The sequence below is a fragment of the Etheostoma spectabile genome, chromosome 4 (assembly GCF_008692095.1).
Source record: "Etheostoma spectabile isolate EspeVRDwgs_2016 chromosome 4, UIUC_Espe_1.0, whole genome shotgun sequence".
Lineage (NCBI taxonomy): Eukaryota > Metazoa > Chordata > Actinopteri > Perciformes > Percidae > Etheostoma > Etheostoma spectabile.
This window is the reverse complement of record NC_045736.1, coordinates 7190259-7206930: the sequence shown is the minus strand read 5'-3', so window position 1 is coordinate 7206930 and position 16672 is coordinate 7190259. Positions and strand designations below refer to the sequence as shown.

Below are 16672 nucleotides of genomic sequence, written 5' to 3'. Positions count from 1 at the left end.
TGCTGAAGTTGTTTACTCACAATTTAGGTACAACATATTTAGAAGGCAAAAATGCTGCTCTCAGATTGGGTTAAATTGTGTTAAACACCAAAGTTTCAGATTTCTTGTTGCTGCCACCTACTGTCCTGAAAATAATCAATGCAGCTTTAAAGGCTCTGAACACCCACACAGGTGTTTCCAGTTAATGTGGCTGATTAGACCTCTTCCCAGGACTGTGTGGCTGTGTGACTGATTGACTGACATCTCCCTGAGTCACCTGGTAGCTCCGTTGCACCTGTTGGTGGTACAATTCATACCTTTATCATTCTTATTGGTAGATAAAGACTTGTGACCCGCCTTCAACTGGAGCAAAGCGCTAATCAGCCACTGAAAACACCTGTGTGAGTGTTCAGAGGCTTTAAAACTGCAACACCACAATAGTCAATGCTTTCTTCCATGATATCATACAAAACTAGGACTGCCCACTGGTCACATGGCATTGACTATAGAGTTCCATGCTACAGAGTGGCAGTTGCTAGCTGTCACTACAGGAAGGAAAACGCATTTCCTGGGTGAAAGCTTTTGTTTTCCCCGGAAAGCAAACTCCGCTCCCTGGCTTGAAAAGAGAGCGGAGCTTGAAAAACGCCCCCCCCCATCACCTTGAGCACTTCCCTACATGGCCAGCTGCATTATTATACAGCAGCAGTTTAAAAAAATTAAGAATGTGGAAATCATACGAATTACAGTGCTTATCTTTTCACTGTTTTTTTTTAAACACATGGTTCATGAGAACAGTTTACAATGGTACAAATCTCTCCATTGGAAGTAGCATGTCAGCTTTTTCACAGCCTTGTTTCCTTTAGTCCTCTGCAAGTCAATCAGACCCCTTACCTTTCCAGTTGTAAGTTCCTGGAGCTCCAAACAGAATATAGTTGTTGTCTGGGGTGAAACTGACGGACATTCCCTGCTGACAGAAGCCAAACTGCTCATGTCCCTGCGGCCGACCCTCGCAGAACTTCCACTCCCCTCCGTCCAGGTCATCTTGCTCCGTCAGATCCTCACTCAGGACGTAGCAGCGTCCAATGGGGTCACGAGTCTCTGAAGGTTGACCTACACGTTGCCTGAGCTCATAAAGGTGAGCACAGGTCTGGTGAGGGACAGGAAATCGCATTATAAGGATTTACCGTCCTTGAAAAACAAGAAATGAATCGACTCTTTCAGAAAGTCAACTCTTTACCCTCATACATAAAGGACTAAACGTTAGTACAATTTAACGGATGAACCAATTGCGAAAATGGGCCTTTTATGTTTACAAATCAATGGCAGATCAATCATTGGAAGCAGAACAAGACTTTTATTTTTAAACACCACAAAGAATAAGCTTCCTGAACTGATGCATTTACAGGATGTGGTCTTCACTTACCACCACCTTCCCTCCAATCCCTTGACTCTTGACGGTGACTCCCAGCCACTGGTTGTCTTTGCTCTCTCTGTCCAGACTCACTGAGGGAAAACATAGAAGGAAATGGTAATCATACTGTAGCAGATTCCATATTGTAAAACCAATTTGGATCTGAGCCACAGTAGGCAAACAGCACTTTGATATTCAACTGAGTAATCAAGTTAAGATTATAGTAAACTGTTTTACTAATGCAATGCAAATTACTAAATATACATACAATTTAAGGTTAGTACATTTTAATGACAACATTAGTTAGAAGCTTTAAAATAAAAAGGTATGGCGGCTTTTACAATCAGTTAATCTTGCAGCAAGTGAATGAACCTAGAAGGCTATTTGGGTTAAATATAGTCTGAAAGGAAAGATAAAGTCGATAAATTATATGGTGTGGAAAAAAAAGAAAAGACAGCGCAGGCAGTATACTAAAAAAAAATCTCCAGCAGCCAATAGTTTTCATTATTTATTAATCTGCCAATTTTCTGAATTAATTGAAATGCCTATCAATATATCTATAGCCTATTAGAACTTTTAACTGACCAAAAGTTAAAAACCTAGAAGTTCAGGGTATAATAAAAAAACAACAACAAAAGCAATAATAATAACAAGAACAACCGCAAATATTTACATTTCAAAAATCTAGAACAGATCTTTCTTTGGCCTTTTGGCTTACGCAATCCCTGGTTGATTGTCACAATTGTTGCTCATTCGATGAGCAGCAAATTGTCACTGCTAATCAATGAACTGACCAATCGTTTCAGCTCTACACTCACCTTCTCCATCAATATCCACTCTCTCGCAATCGTACTCCTCGGGGGTGATTGGACACCTGAACAAGGCTCCTGGCCGGCTGCCTCTCAGCGGGCCCTGCCCCGCTGCCTGTGGTGCCCCAACCAGGATCCTGAAGAAAACATCACATTGAACATTTAATTGTAATAAATATTAATATAATAAAAAGATTGATTGCTGATTTTACAGCAGTATGTGTCATAGGTTGATGACAGAAAATATCGTCTTAGTTCTACTTACAACGCAGTTGCAGTGGTTAAACACTGTTATTGACGTTATTATTTCACACATGACCGCTGGCTAATTTCACACTTTAGCCTTAGCTGACCTAATCCACCATTACTGTGAAGAACAAACACCTGCACTTCAAGCTATTTAAGTCCTGCTGACACCACCTACAGTTGAACATGTTATCTTGACTTAAGTTGATTCAAAACAGCTCTGTGACGTCTTTAAGTACTGTATCTTGTTTGAACTAACATGCTGTGGCTCATTATCAATCATCCTCCACTATCAAGACAAGGAAAAGTTTTATTCTCTGTGAGGTGGTTGCTGATATTTTAGGGCCAGTGTCCCTGCCCTCTGCCTTATTAGGAGCGGCTGATTCAGGCTAGGATGCTATTTAAAAACTGAATGTTGAGCCACATTCCACCCAACACCGTCAGCCATGGCCTATGCATGGAAGCGAGACGTGGGGAAACAGAGGAAAGGAGATAGATCAAAGAGCAAAAAGCAGATTGTACTGTAAGGTGAAAAAAGTGAAAATCTTAAACTGGGTGCCACAAAAATAGCAGTTGCAAGGAGTGCCTGCTGCCAACATATACAGTAATTATTACAGGGATGGACTAGCTGTAATGCCGGTGTGAAAAGTTATCCTCCAGCAGAAGGAAAAAAACCTTTGTCCTCACTCTCATCCAAACAATCATAACACACACTGACACAAAAACTACCTCTGCTACAGCAGAGAGTGCCAGATAGCTCTACTTTCTATTTTCTACTCTTTCCAGACAAGTACTTCTGTTAAGGTGCAGCGGTGCGATCCCCCTTACCTTAATGAGTGAGAACCCCTAACAGCCACACAGAGCCAAGCGATCACAAAGATAATGTGAAATAACAACTGCTACACATCACTGATGGTCTCCATAAAAAAAACTTTCCCAACTGGGGGTTAAGCTAACACAAACGTGTATTAAACAAAAGGGATTTAAGAGGAAGAAGGTATCACTAAAGAAGACCTGATAAGATCCAATCCCCCTCTCATAGCTCGACATTCCTGGGGAGCTCTGGTTTATGTTAGAAGATGAGGTGATACCTATCTTTCCCCTAACATGCGCAGACACACTGGCAGGTGTCAGGGTGCAAGGTGGGAGGTCTGTTGAGCTCTTATACCACCGGCATTTGGTGGAGAGATTTGGATTGCACCCAACCTGTCCATGTGCTTAAACATCATATTTGACCAACTTTGACAGATTTAAATTATTCCTTATGGAGAAAACACCATAAAAGACATAAAGTATATGCAACAAAAAAACTAAACGATTAGGGGCCTTGCCCATCTTTCAAGTCGAGGGGTACGCATGAATTAGAAGCATGGCTAAGAAACAAATCTCTACTTTTATCATAAAATACATAATGTAGATGGCACATACTTTATTGTCATTTAAGATAAATGGTCCAACCAGCACTTAAATAACAAAAATTTACAGTGGAAGAGAGTGAGGATTGAGATAGTGTAAGGGAAGTTTTCACTGTGTTAATTTGGCTTTATATTTTTTCATTTATTTTAGCATTAATTACTACTTGTATTTACTAGCAAAATATGCCTCCATTGTCTCAAATATGAGTAAATAAAATGTGAAAAGAAACCATTAGTTGCGGCCCTTTTTAAGAACATTTATTCACTCATTCCCCTTCATCATTACCTAAAATCAAAAGCAACTTTGTTTGAAAGGGCATAAAGATTTAAGAAAACAAGGTTATGGTGTCTGTGTGTCTTCAACCATCATCACAGCCCTGAATATTTTATTTGTAAATCTGTTTGTACCAGGTTAAGTGACTGAGTTAATCAGAGGTTAATCATGTTAAACTTACTGACAGGCACACGTGTCCCAAATTTGACACAGATTGTCATGACTGAATGCTTTCATTTTTTGTCCTTTACTCACTTCCCTAGCTCACTTCATTTTTCAGGATTGAGTCAATGCCTGAATATGATCTTCCCTGCCAAGCTCATCTTTCAGTAAACCCATATTTGATATTGAGTGTGTGTGGGTGGGTGAGTGTGTAACATGAGTGGTTGTGGGTATGTTGTTGCTGCTGTGGGCCTGAATGGGAGATGTCAGGGTCTTGAACCCAACAGTGATGGTGTCTGGAGAAATACCCACATTCAACTCAATTCAATTTTGTTTACATAGCACAAAATCACAATAACAGTTATCTTACAGCGCTTTTCATTAAAGAGCAGGTCTAAACCATACTGTGTGATGTTATTTACAGAAACCCAACAATGAATCGTGATGCCACAAAACCGGTGGTGTGTGTGTGTGTGTGTGTGTGTGTGTGTGTCATTGTGATTGTTTAATGTGTAATCTGCTTTGCCAGGTTGTATATACAGATTAGATAATGTACCTGGGCCCTGTCTGCAACAGCAACTCCCCCTGACAAACTGATTAAACAAGGCTTAGAGTTCACAGCCATGCTAAATGTGAGCAAAGGCGTGCCCCATGGTTCAGTTCTGGTGGCACTTCTTTTTACTATTCATATTAATAGTCCTACTTTTGATATCCCATACGAAAACCTCTGTGCTTTATCTTTTTTATTTTATTATACTTTTATTAATCCCACAAGGGGAAACTACACTTTTCACTCTGTTGTTATTGCACACAGGCCTGAATTACACACACATGTTGAGGACCTACACATGTACTAATGTAGAGATGTCAGAGGGAGGGGGCTGCCCATGGAAAGACGCCCCGAGCAGTTGGGAATTCGGTGCCTTGCTCAAGAGCACCTTGGCAGTGCCAAGGAGGTGAACTCTCTCCAGCTACCAGTCCACCACCATACTTTGGTCCGTACGGGGACTTGAACCAGCGACCCTCCGGTTCCCAACCCAACTCCCTATGGACTGAGCTACTACCACCATCTTGGCATGTGGTGCTGCTTTCCTAGCAAGGGCACTTGGCAAGGAGATTTGTAATCTCAGCAAAGATCTTTCCTGGTTAAATTAGAATATTGTTACATCATTATTATGTCTTAATGGTATTTGTATTTATTAAAAGGCTTCCCATTAGCTGATGCCTAGACGACCTGCTAGTTTTCCGGGGATCCAAAACAACAAAAACAACAGTTTACCAACTTTGTGTAGCGTTGATTTCGGACCAACAAAGCATGCAGAAGATTTTTTAGGCATAGTATACTGTGTTTTACATGTATGTGGTTTTAATTGCATCTTGGGATTATGAATATGGTATACAGTACAAGGATTAATTGATCAGCTGCTGTCACCAAAACAATAACAGTGTATTAAACAACATAGTCAAAACCCCTCCATTGTGATGAAAATCCTGCTGGTTTTTCCAGCTAATCATCACAGACGCATGACAATCACACAGGGTCCTCATTACACTACAGTCACACCCATGTGTTCACTGAGGGAAGCATGTGCAGTGACCCCAGCACCATCCACGATCCTGTCCAACCCTCCCCCCATACAAATCCCATCCGCACACACAATACCATCCTCCTTCACTCCTCCCCCACTCTTCGGAGTCACATCCCTGCATTTAGCTAGCTTCCAATACAGGCAGATTAAGTGTGAGAGACAGACTACACAATACATCACACATGTAACCATTATCCAGACCAGCATCTTTAAATATCAAGAAAGCAGTGCAATAAGAAAAGCAGCTACACCCAAAAGAGTTGGTCCATCTCATCTTAATGATGACTCACAACCATGAAAAATGAACCAGCAAGTCCAGCAATGTTAAGCTTATGCTTATATCCTTGCACTTGTAACTTGTAAATTCCAATGAAGTCTGTTGTTACGCTTTTTTTGCAGGCTGCATGATCCTCCTAGGTTGACAAAATTCCCCATCTCTTGTGTCAAAAACTAAAATCAATTTTACATATTTGAAAGTCCACTGATATTTAAAACTAAAAACAAGGCTGCCTTTTCTTAGGTACTGAAAACAACTGGCAATACTCGCATGTCTGAATGTAAACACACCAGTACACATTCAAACAAGACTTGTAATGTCAAGAAAATGTCCTGAAGTCCCGTTATGTTTGTTTGTGAAAATTGAGGACTTTCACTGAAAAAAAAGAGACGTGAGAGAGAGACAAAAGACTGGAAAGCAGTTCAGATGTTAACATGACGGCCATACAAGCTATGTTAGTAAAGGGCCTCAATGTGACTTCACATCATTCAAACAATGAGCTTCAGGGGGCAGAAGCTTTTTCACACTTCCATTTAAAAGAGCAACTGAAACTTTTAACAGCTGATACAAAGGTTTTTTTTTAAACCCAACCCTTCCCTGGAATTTTACAGGCGTGGGCTTTTTGAAAGCTAATAAAGTTTGTGAAATGTTGAATCAAATAAACCATAAACATTTCCGATATTTGTGAAAGGATCATTTCAATTGATCCCTCCTAATCTGTCTGCTCACATCCTTTGACATCTGTCCATCGGAGCACAGCACAAGGCTGTTGCTCTATAGACAGTGGCTCTACAGGATCAGCATGGGGGCCAGGGGCTCTTTAGGCCTTCTGTTATCCTGAGAAAAGACTGTAACCTTTGACCTGGACACACAAACAGGAACCCACACCGACACACACACACACACATACACATACATATATATTTGCAAAGGAAAACGTGCAAGCATGCAGACGTCAATAGAGGCATGAGTGTACAAATGGATCTTCATACACACACACACACATACACACCCACACACACACACACGCACACATGTCATACACACCAGGCAACAGAAGGCTGTGAAACAACTGTGTAAACTATGAATCAGCACACTGACTGCAGCCCGTCCAACAATGTCGGCTGTGACAATCAGTCTCATAAAACAGTGCTCTTTCAAAAAAAATGCATGCCTTCACACCTGACTCCAGTATCTCCTTTCAGTTTAGCCGACGAGAAAATGGCAGCTGGGAATGAGGTGACCAAGCTGTGAATCATCATGTTTTTAACATCTCAACTCTCTCCCACTGTGGGCAGAGAAGGGAAAGGGGTGGGGAATGCACAAGAAAGGGCAAAACAAGAGACAGAAACAGCTGCCAGGCCATGCAAAAACCCCTTTGGGATATTGTGGTTTACTGGCCACGGATGTGACTTAACTTCCTGCTTAAACAATTTGTTTGGACATTACAAGCGCAGTTTAAATCAATTAGAAAAAATAGGCTTTATAACTTTCATCTCCAATACCGACAGTATCTTTCAGGACAGAGAAGGGTACAAACACTATGCTTTCAGAAGACAATGGTAACCCCATCCTCACTTCACATGCATCTTTAACAACCCCTAAGCTCACCACCTGCCCCATTACCGATCAATAAGTGAACAGTCATTTCCAGGCAAAGATGGGGTAATGATTGGCCCTCAGGTCCAAAGTGTAAAGAGGACACAACCTCTACACCAGCCCTACCCTGTCCCTTTTAATCTCCTCCTTTTCTTACCCTCCTTTATCCATCTATTGATCCATTTATCTAGAAACACTCTGTCTGATTCACATGATTTGTCTGCATTTTAATTGTTTTTTCTTTCCTTTTCTCTCCATCCATCTATCTATATTTTTGGGGAGGGCGGAGTTAAGCAGTGTGCAATGGGTGAAAAGCAGAGAAACACTCTGGACAGACATGTCACAGAGTCACAGGTCAGAGTCACAGACCACAGGTGTGACAATAAGTCACACCAGATCAATCTACAGTTTCCAGGTGTGACCTGCATGTCTTGCCCTGGAGGAAACTAATCACGTTCAGTGTGTGTGTGTGTGTGTGTGTGTGTGTGTGTGTGTGTGTGTGTGTGTGTGTGTGTGTGTGTGTGTGTGTGTGTGTGTGTGTGTGTGTGTGTGTTTGTTAAGGCAAGACACAGATGCAAAGACAGAGATACATAGAAGTTACAGTTAAGGAAGGAAACAGGGGACTGAATACATAATTTCAAAACAGAGATTGAAGTGATAATAGCACTAATTGCTGCTTTGCCATTCTAGTCATATCAGCTCCTGCTTGGCTTTCTTTCTATATTAGTAAGATAAAAAAAACAGGATGTAGGGGCAATCAAAAACTACTCCTTTACAAATGTAGATGTTGTTTTGTTTTATTTTATATATTCCTTATGCAGGGAAAAATAGGCTACGTGTTTTAGATTTAGTATTGTGTAAAATGAAAAGAAAAATGCTAATCTGGTCATTTAGCAATTCACTTAAACCATACAAATGATAAGAATGATGACACATGTTAACATTAGTGGACCTCTTTAACCCACAACTGTTTGAGGAAATTAAAAAAGATAAGCAGGTTACAGTGATAACGCAAAGGGCATCTATACAAATCATTTTTTTTAAAGTTAAAGTAATCAGACCATTTTTATCCAAAGACTTTCCGGCATAAGCAATCAGCAAATCTCATTTAATAAATGCAAACAGAAAGCCTCCACAGCCCTTGTCATTTCCTGTTCCGGTCAGCTTTTCACTGTTTTTATTCTGATTCTGTATCAGGTTACTTTAGAGGATTGATTAAACTGGGCAATGACCAGAGTCAACACAAATTGTCACACACACATAAGTGTGGACACACACACACACACACGCAAACGCACACACGTGTGGACACAGAAACACACACACACACACACACACATACACAGAAACACACCCACACACACCCACACACACACACACACACACGCATATTTAATCAAAGGGGTGGCCTTCAATGATTTATTCATCCCTGCATCTTCCGTCACCATCAAACCCTCGACCCCTCCCCCCACATATCATACCATATTTGTAGTCAACTCATACTAAACCTACCACGCTTTAACCGCTGAATTGTTTCATCAAATGACATTGAAAGCAAACCTAATAGCACAGGTAAACATGAGTCATTACCCCGAAGATGGTAATTATGTGTACTTAAAATGCAACAAAATGCCAGAAATCTTCTCAGGACTTTATCTGCCGTATTTCTGTTAAGGGAAGATGCAGAATCAGCTCCTGCTTCTCCTGTGAAGTAATTGCACCTACATCAAATCTAAACTGTGTTTCCTTTTTGACTCAGTCTGCAGATTGTCCCTCTCCCTCCAGTGAGCACGTGGTCCGCAGAGTAATATTCCTGAAAGCTCTCAGCCAAGCAGCGCTGCTTCCCACCGAGCTTTTGTCCATGCAGCCCAGCGTGGAGGAATGGGAGAATGTTAAATAGACAGAGAGTAAGTGGGAGCTAGTAAAGAGCATTAATTGTGCGTGTGTGTGTGTGCGCGCGCCTGGTCAATGCTATATACCCTTTGCTCTTCTGATCTCTCATACAAATAAGCACTGCAGCAGCGTGAGCGCCTACATTTACGAGGCTTTCACATGAATGGCCTCTAGAAGGTCCAGCAACAAGAGAAAGAGAGCAGGAGAAAAATCATGAATTGAATTAGGGAGGGAAAAGGGGGAAGGTTCATTCTCAACTCTTAAGCTGAGGCTGAAAAAGCAGCTTTTATTTGGCTATTTTAATGCAAATGAACCCAAGTAATTCTTTATTGTGTTTTGAATGTGTCAGGCAGTTATGTTGGGCCCCATTTATACACATATATATGTGTATTATACAAAATAAATGGTACTGGAATGCACAGAGGAAATTGTGTTTGACTCATAGGGCAAACTGCAAACACAGTGTGGATTTTAAAGTTAAAGACTTAAAGAACTTTAGTTTTTTTTTTTTACATTTGGGGAAAACGCTTATTTTCTTTTTTAATGGGAGTTAGATGAGACAGTTTGGCCTAGATTACATTCTCATACCTGAATAGTAAATATAAAGCCAAAGCCAGAAGACAATTAGCTTAGCTGAAGATAACAAAAGGCACCTGCCAGCACCTCTAAAGCGTGCAATGTGCACAACTATTTGTGCAGTATTCATCTGTAAGCCAGGCTAACTGTTAATTTGATATTTAGTGCACAGACATGAGAGCGATGTCAAGCTCCTTATCTAACTCTCAGTCTCTACAAGAAAACAAATAAGCATACATGTATCATTCAAAATGTGAAACTATCACTTTAAAACAAATACCTGCTGTGTCTCAGACCTGCACACTGCTGAGTTTCTGAACTTTTGCGTTTGTCTTTTCTTGCAATCTCTGTAACCTTTTTGGAGGACTTCCAAAAATCACTTCCACACGCCAATCTTGTTTTTTAAGATTTGTTAATCAAGGCTCCAGTTCAGTAAGAGGATTTGTTCAGCTTCAGAAAGCTCTGTTTGAGATCCTTACACAAGCAGTGAAACCGAACTCCAGAGTACTGTACATGTCTGGGATTATATCTGCTACCTGTAAATTGGCCCCACTGGACTGAATCACCTCAGAAAGGCACCAAAGCAGGTCCATGGTAAACTTGAACCTCGCTGCAACCTGAGACTTTCTACTTTCCCTCTAATAGTAATGCAGCCCAGCCAACAGCACGTCTACTGACATCAGCAGCCTGACAGTAAATCACACTTTACTAATGTTATCAATGTGGGGATATGCTGCGCCCGAAAACAAACTTTTTTTGGCGGGAGGGGCGGGACGGACACTGTTAAAAAGTATTAATTTGCCAATAAAAGTTCAGAAAGACGTTAACTGCTATGATTATAAAATAAAACAAAAGGTAGGCCAACAATTGGGTCAACAGAGAGTAAGCACAATAGCACAATAGATGTCTTTCAAGGCCAGATCCATCACAGATGATGTGCACCAAAGCAGAACTGCCTTCCTCCACCTTTGTCAAAGCACTCTCAAACAGAAAAGACATTTACATTAAATCAAGAAGATAGATATAAAGAAATGACCACAAAATGTAGGTCTCCACGCTTTTCAGCATACGTCTTAGGTACAAAAGGATTTACAAGCCTTTGGCAGTGAGCTAAACATTTTTACATGCAGAACGCTTCATGCAATATCATCGTGTCATGGGTTTGTTCAAAGAACATTGATGTATGAATGAAATGTATAAAAGTTTGTAGTACGTAGACTCAGGTGAATCCTAAATCCTGAATATCAACAGTGCAGCAATTTTTTTTTTTTTTTTTTTTTCAAATTAGCCATGCTGCATGACGCTATAGGCACGGCAATGAGTGGCATGAGCAGTGAGCTGATTTTGGGAAGATTAGATTGGCAGTTGTGGGATAACGACCAAGGATAAGGGGGCTTCCTGTCTTCACCAAGCAGTGAACTATTAGCAGAAGCACAACTCATATCAGTATAAATAGCAGAAGCACACATAACTCAGACTGAAATACCCTCTCATCTCATCTTCTGTCTGGCAGCAGCAGCAGCAGGAGAGGCCTACTAAGTTCAGTTTAGGGCCTTCAGGACCACAGCAACAACCAAAAGAGATAATATAAAGTTTACAGAAGCCAGATTGAGGCTCTTATGTATGGCATACTTCCTCCCAACATGTGAACAGAATCTCATTATAGCAAACCGCTCAATATGAGATCATTGTGTCACATGGGGTTGACCTTTGCTGCCATACTGAAAAGGGGCTGTAGGGTTTGGGGCAGATACAAGCCTGTACTGAAGAGAAACTGTAAAACTGAACAAAAAACACATTCATTCCATTGACCTTCCAGCTGTATCTGAAGCTGAATGTCTGTGCCCCAACACTGTATGGTCCTTCCTTTGAAGAAATACACACATATCCTCTCATGCTTTAGGGCAGGGGCTAGATAATAAACACACATTCATATTTATCAGAAAAAAACAAAAAACATTAAAAGGCCTATAACTCATCTTTCTTTAAAATCCTTTACTTTCACATTAATTGAGGTCACAAGTGCAGAGGGTTGTTACTATAGGGACTCTCCCATGGCTCTTGGTGAACAAGCTCTATTTTGATAATTTTTATGCAAATCTGGCACCTTATTTACATTCAAAGTGCAAAAAAAATCCCAGTGTGAATTAAGTTATTTTAGATTGTGAATTGGAAAATGGTAGGCGGGCAACCCAGCAAAAGTACCACTGCTTTAGGGAAACAAATTCCAATTAACAGTGCAACTCCAAAACCAGAGATGGCAATACTCTAAAAAGGTGACAGTATGACTAAGCTGATTTCTATTAGCGCTTTAACGTTATGGGTTGTGTCATACCGCCATGAGTAAGCACAGAACACAGCATCAAAGCAGTAATATCATTTTCACCATTGACTCCGGTGGCACAACACACAAAAAGGACCACACAGTGTGGCCACTGGCGACAGTAACCCAAACCTTCATGATATAAAGAGAAAATGAGTCAATAGCATCTTATTACAATTCGTTTGAGGCAAACTGTTTCACGACAGTATATCAGAAGAGCAGAGACAATAATGGGAGCATTTTGGAAACTAAGCTCCTAGAGAGGGTAATATCAAAAGCTAATGTACTATTCAGACAGGAAAGATAATGTCTCTGTTGCTGTGTGAATAATATATTTATCTGACTGAGAGTGCAATTATATCAAGTCAAAATGTTTTTAACTCCTACAGTCCACACTGCTAATGACATCACCCAGTCATTGGGGATGTAACAGTGAGGACTCTGAGGTCATGATTTTTGTAATTTTTCTGGGAATTTGGGGGTTTAGGAGCCAGCAAATGTATATACTATTGTATGACAATGTGAAACAACAACAACAACAACAACAACGTCTTACTCTAGCTACTTAAAAATGCATTGGATTATATATGAAACCAGGGCTACTTTCATTACCTCATAAAAGGTTGGTGTGTTTGGAGATACATGGTTTTCACTCAACAAATATCTTCATGTTGGGAAATTAAATAATAATAATAATCTCAGAATTTCTAAAATCGTGGCTACAGCCCTGCAAATCATATACAGATTTGGTATAGGATGAAATTATTATGAAGTCATTTTTTTAAACAGTGGGTGTGATGCTACAGCATACTAGCAACCACATTATTCATCCAACTCCTTTCCAGTTGGTGCATCACATCAGCACATCAATTAGTTTATTGATTGTCTCCTCCTGGCACTAACTCCACTGGTGCAGCATGAACATTTTCTCAGTCTTCTCTCTGTAGCACTTTGAAATGGCCCACAGCAGCGCGTGATACAATACTTTTAGCTCAGAGTCAGTTTTTTGAACAAATTCCAGGAATGCTGCTGTACAGTAAGCAGGTTTCAGAAGTGACATCACTCCACTTTCCAACTGTCTGTGTCTGTGTGAATGCTGATGTCATTCCCCTGGTCTTACCAGCCGACAGGGTGACTCCAGTCCGAGTAAACTGAGGAGCCAACGGTTATATATGGAACTTCAAAACAGGGACATGTAGTAAATTACACCCCTTATTCAAAAAGTGTTTCAATTTACTTTTAAATGGTGTATATTGCATCAGTGTTGCATTTGTTATATTCACAGATGGAAAGTAATAAAGTGCCAAGTTTGAGCTACCTCTATTTCCTCTTCTTTATTTTACAATTTCATACTTCCACCCAGCGTTATTTCATGGGGAATACTGTACTTTTTACCCATACTCCCAGTGCTTCATTTCGTTGAAATATTATGCGTTGTCATGTAGATTGAAAGCAACAAAAACTATAACTAAATAAAAGTAGTGTTTAAGTATTTTACTGTATTTAAGGCACTTGTTTTTTTTAAATGAGTATGTTTGCATGAATTTATAGGTACACATGTGTAATTGATGTGTATATTTATTTGTTTGATTTATCTAAGGCTAGACTTTCTATTTTTCTAAACTGATGTAAATCCTGCTTTTTGTTCAGTTGTTTTAACTGTGAGCATGAATTCAATAAACACAATCAACTCAAACTCAATCATCATAATGTACAGTTTAACACTCACAGGGGCCTTTTTAAACAAATACTTCTGATACTCTGAGTACTTTTTGTTCATATTGCATCAGCTCTTTAAGCTATAGTCCGTAATTTCTGTCTCGAATTCTAAGTAAGGACAACAAAACTTTCGCCGCATCCACATGATACAAGCCTTCCGTGATTGCGCACCACCTCCATCCCTCCTCCACGAAGTGTATGTATAGCTTTGTATCAACTCATTTGGCAATGGCTTGAATGTAACGGACAATCATTAATATCAAAAAGATACGCACTAAAGCTTTGAAGTGGCTATGTAATTTTCAGTTTGTGTTGATTCTAGCGGCAGATTTGGACAAAAGCGTTAGTGTTTTTTAAATGTAAGTAATTTAATGTTGGCTACTGGCGTACAACCACATTGCACACTGTAAAGTTATTTTATGAAAGAAATAGACATATCACATTCCTTAGGGTCAATTCTGGAACGTTTTTGAATCATTTACATTACATTATCATTTACAATTATTGTTTTCATCTGATTCGGGTTTCACTTGTCATCTTTCACATTCTCTTTTAGCTTTTAGTTTCTTGTTTAATTTTTTTTTTTCTGTGATGTTCCGTCCCAAGAATCAGCCATAACTTACTCAGATAACTTCTTAAATAAAATTAGAATACAATGAGGCCTATAAAGAAATCTCCTGCTAACTTTAGCTGGATACAGTAACATGTTTCCTACCTGTCGTAAATAATTTTGTGACTTTGCGGGAAAAATTTAACCCTGGCAAAGGCATTGATAAAAACTTAATATAAATAGCGTTCTTTTCACTGTAAGTCTTGTTTCCTGTTACAGGTCATTTATGAACATCAGATGAAAAATTACAGTTTCACAATCATGAAAAAGTTACATATAGTCACTTTAGGTAAGATTTAAAATTTGTGACTTTAACTTGTCTTTTTACACCGTAGTACTGCTACTTTCACTCAAGTTTGGAATGTGAATAATTCTTCCACCATTGCTTATATTTATTCATCACATTTCTGTGCATTTCTGAGCAAGTTGGAAACATATAGGAATGTTTAGCTATAACTATGCCAACTGAATTTGTAGTGTAAAATACAGTACATACTCTCTGGCACCTCATCAGATGAAATATTAATCGCATAGCTTCAGGAGAGATATATTAAGACTGTCTCCTATTAACCGTCATGCACTGAACATTTCCAAGGATTTACATTATGTGAATATTTATAGGTATACTTTATGCATAATAATTAGAAGATGGAAACAGGGCTTCAGTGTTCAGTCCCACTAAAAGACACAGCAAAACAGCTGTTGCCAAACACATCACAGAATAAACACAAGAGAAGCAAACACACATCTCATCCATGAACACACACACACAACACACTATAGGACACGTTTTCTACTTCTCTTGTTTGTGCGAAGTCAGCATCTAACCTGAACTGCTCAGGAAAAATCACCCTTTTTTTCTTCAGAAATCCCAGCCTGCCAGCTGATTCAGCACAAGCCTACTCTCTTCCACTCTCCACTTACTGTAAATCACCGTCTATTAACTCAGAGCTCAGGCTGCTCTTGATGTACATGCTGCAAATAAACATGATGAAACTCCTGCATCCAGTTCAGAGTTATGAGAATTGTGTGTAACAATGATTTAGCAAATCTGAGGACTGCTGCAGCACAGAAATGCTGACTGTAGCAGCCACACAACTCACATTTCAGCTTTAAACTGCCCTAAAAATTTAATTTCCTGGTATAGTTAACATTTTGCATGAAGAGCAGGTGCAGAGAATATACCACAGAAGTACACTGAGTATGTGAGGCGCAACAAAAAGTCAATAAGGACACACAGGGCACATGCTTAGTGCTGCATTCACCCACTCACCAGCTCTGAGGCTCTGGGGTTAGCTGCTGGTGAAGTGCTAGAGAAAAACCAAAAAAGGTGCCATGGTCTCCCAACTTATGAAGTGTGTGAGTAGTGTCCAGGTTAAAGCCCCACACTTTGCCTAAAAGGAACAACAGAGCGCAGATGAGGGTAGTCCAACGATGAGAGGAACAAGATGAGAGGGAGACAGTGTTCCCATGTCCCACCAGGGCTGCCATAGCAGGGTGCAGGTCCTCTTAGCAGCAGAGCCAGTTCAGTTCAGGAATAGTACAGGGGAGAACCCTTTTATGGCTCCCAGATAGATAAAAGAGGGCAAATCCTTTGGCGTCTCCTCTCCTCTGTTGATACCTCCCTTGTTTCTAATCCTCTTTCTCTTCGTGCTGCCTCTCAACTTCGTGTGCTGCTGTCAGTCTGAAGAGCAGGCTGTGAAAATGTGGCCGCCACTCGTATGTGTGTGTCTGTGAGTTTCTCTCAATGCATGTGCGCCTCCCCCTCCTCTATGCTCAGATGGAGACAG

The 16672-nt window shown here is 40.1% G+C and overlaps 1 protein-coding gene across 4 annotated transcripts in view; it reads right to left on the bottom strand.

Moving 5' to 3' along the window:
• itga7 (integrin, alpha 7) overlaps window positions 1-16672 on the bottom strand; it is a 34257-nt gene extending 17585 nt beyond the window's left edge. For 3 of the 4 annotated variants that reach the window (XM_032512790.1, XM_032512791.1, XM_032512792.1), the window contains exons 1-4: window positions 16156-16671; window positions 2209-2336; window positions 1403-1482; window positions 871-1126 (exon numbers count right to left, since the gene is read on the bottom strand). In XM_032512790.1, coding sequence (XP_032368681.1) covers window positions 871-1126; window positions 1403-1482; window positions 2209-2336; window positions 16156-16373 — 682 coding nt within the window. In that variant the 5' untranslated portion in view covers window positions 16374-16671. Of the gene's footprint in view, window positions 1-870; window positions 1127-1402; window positions 1483-2208; window positions 2337-16155 lie in introns of all 4 variants that reach the window. The other variant, XR_004331540.1, reaches the window with a different exon arrangement.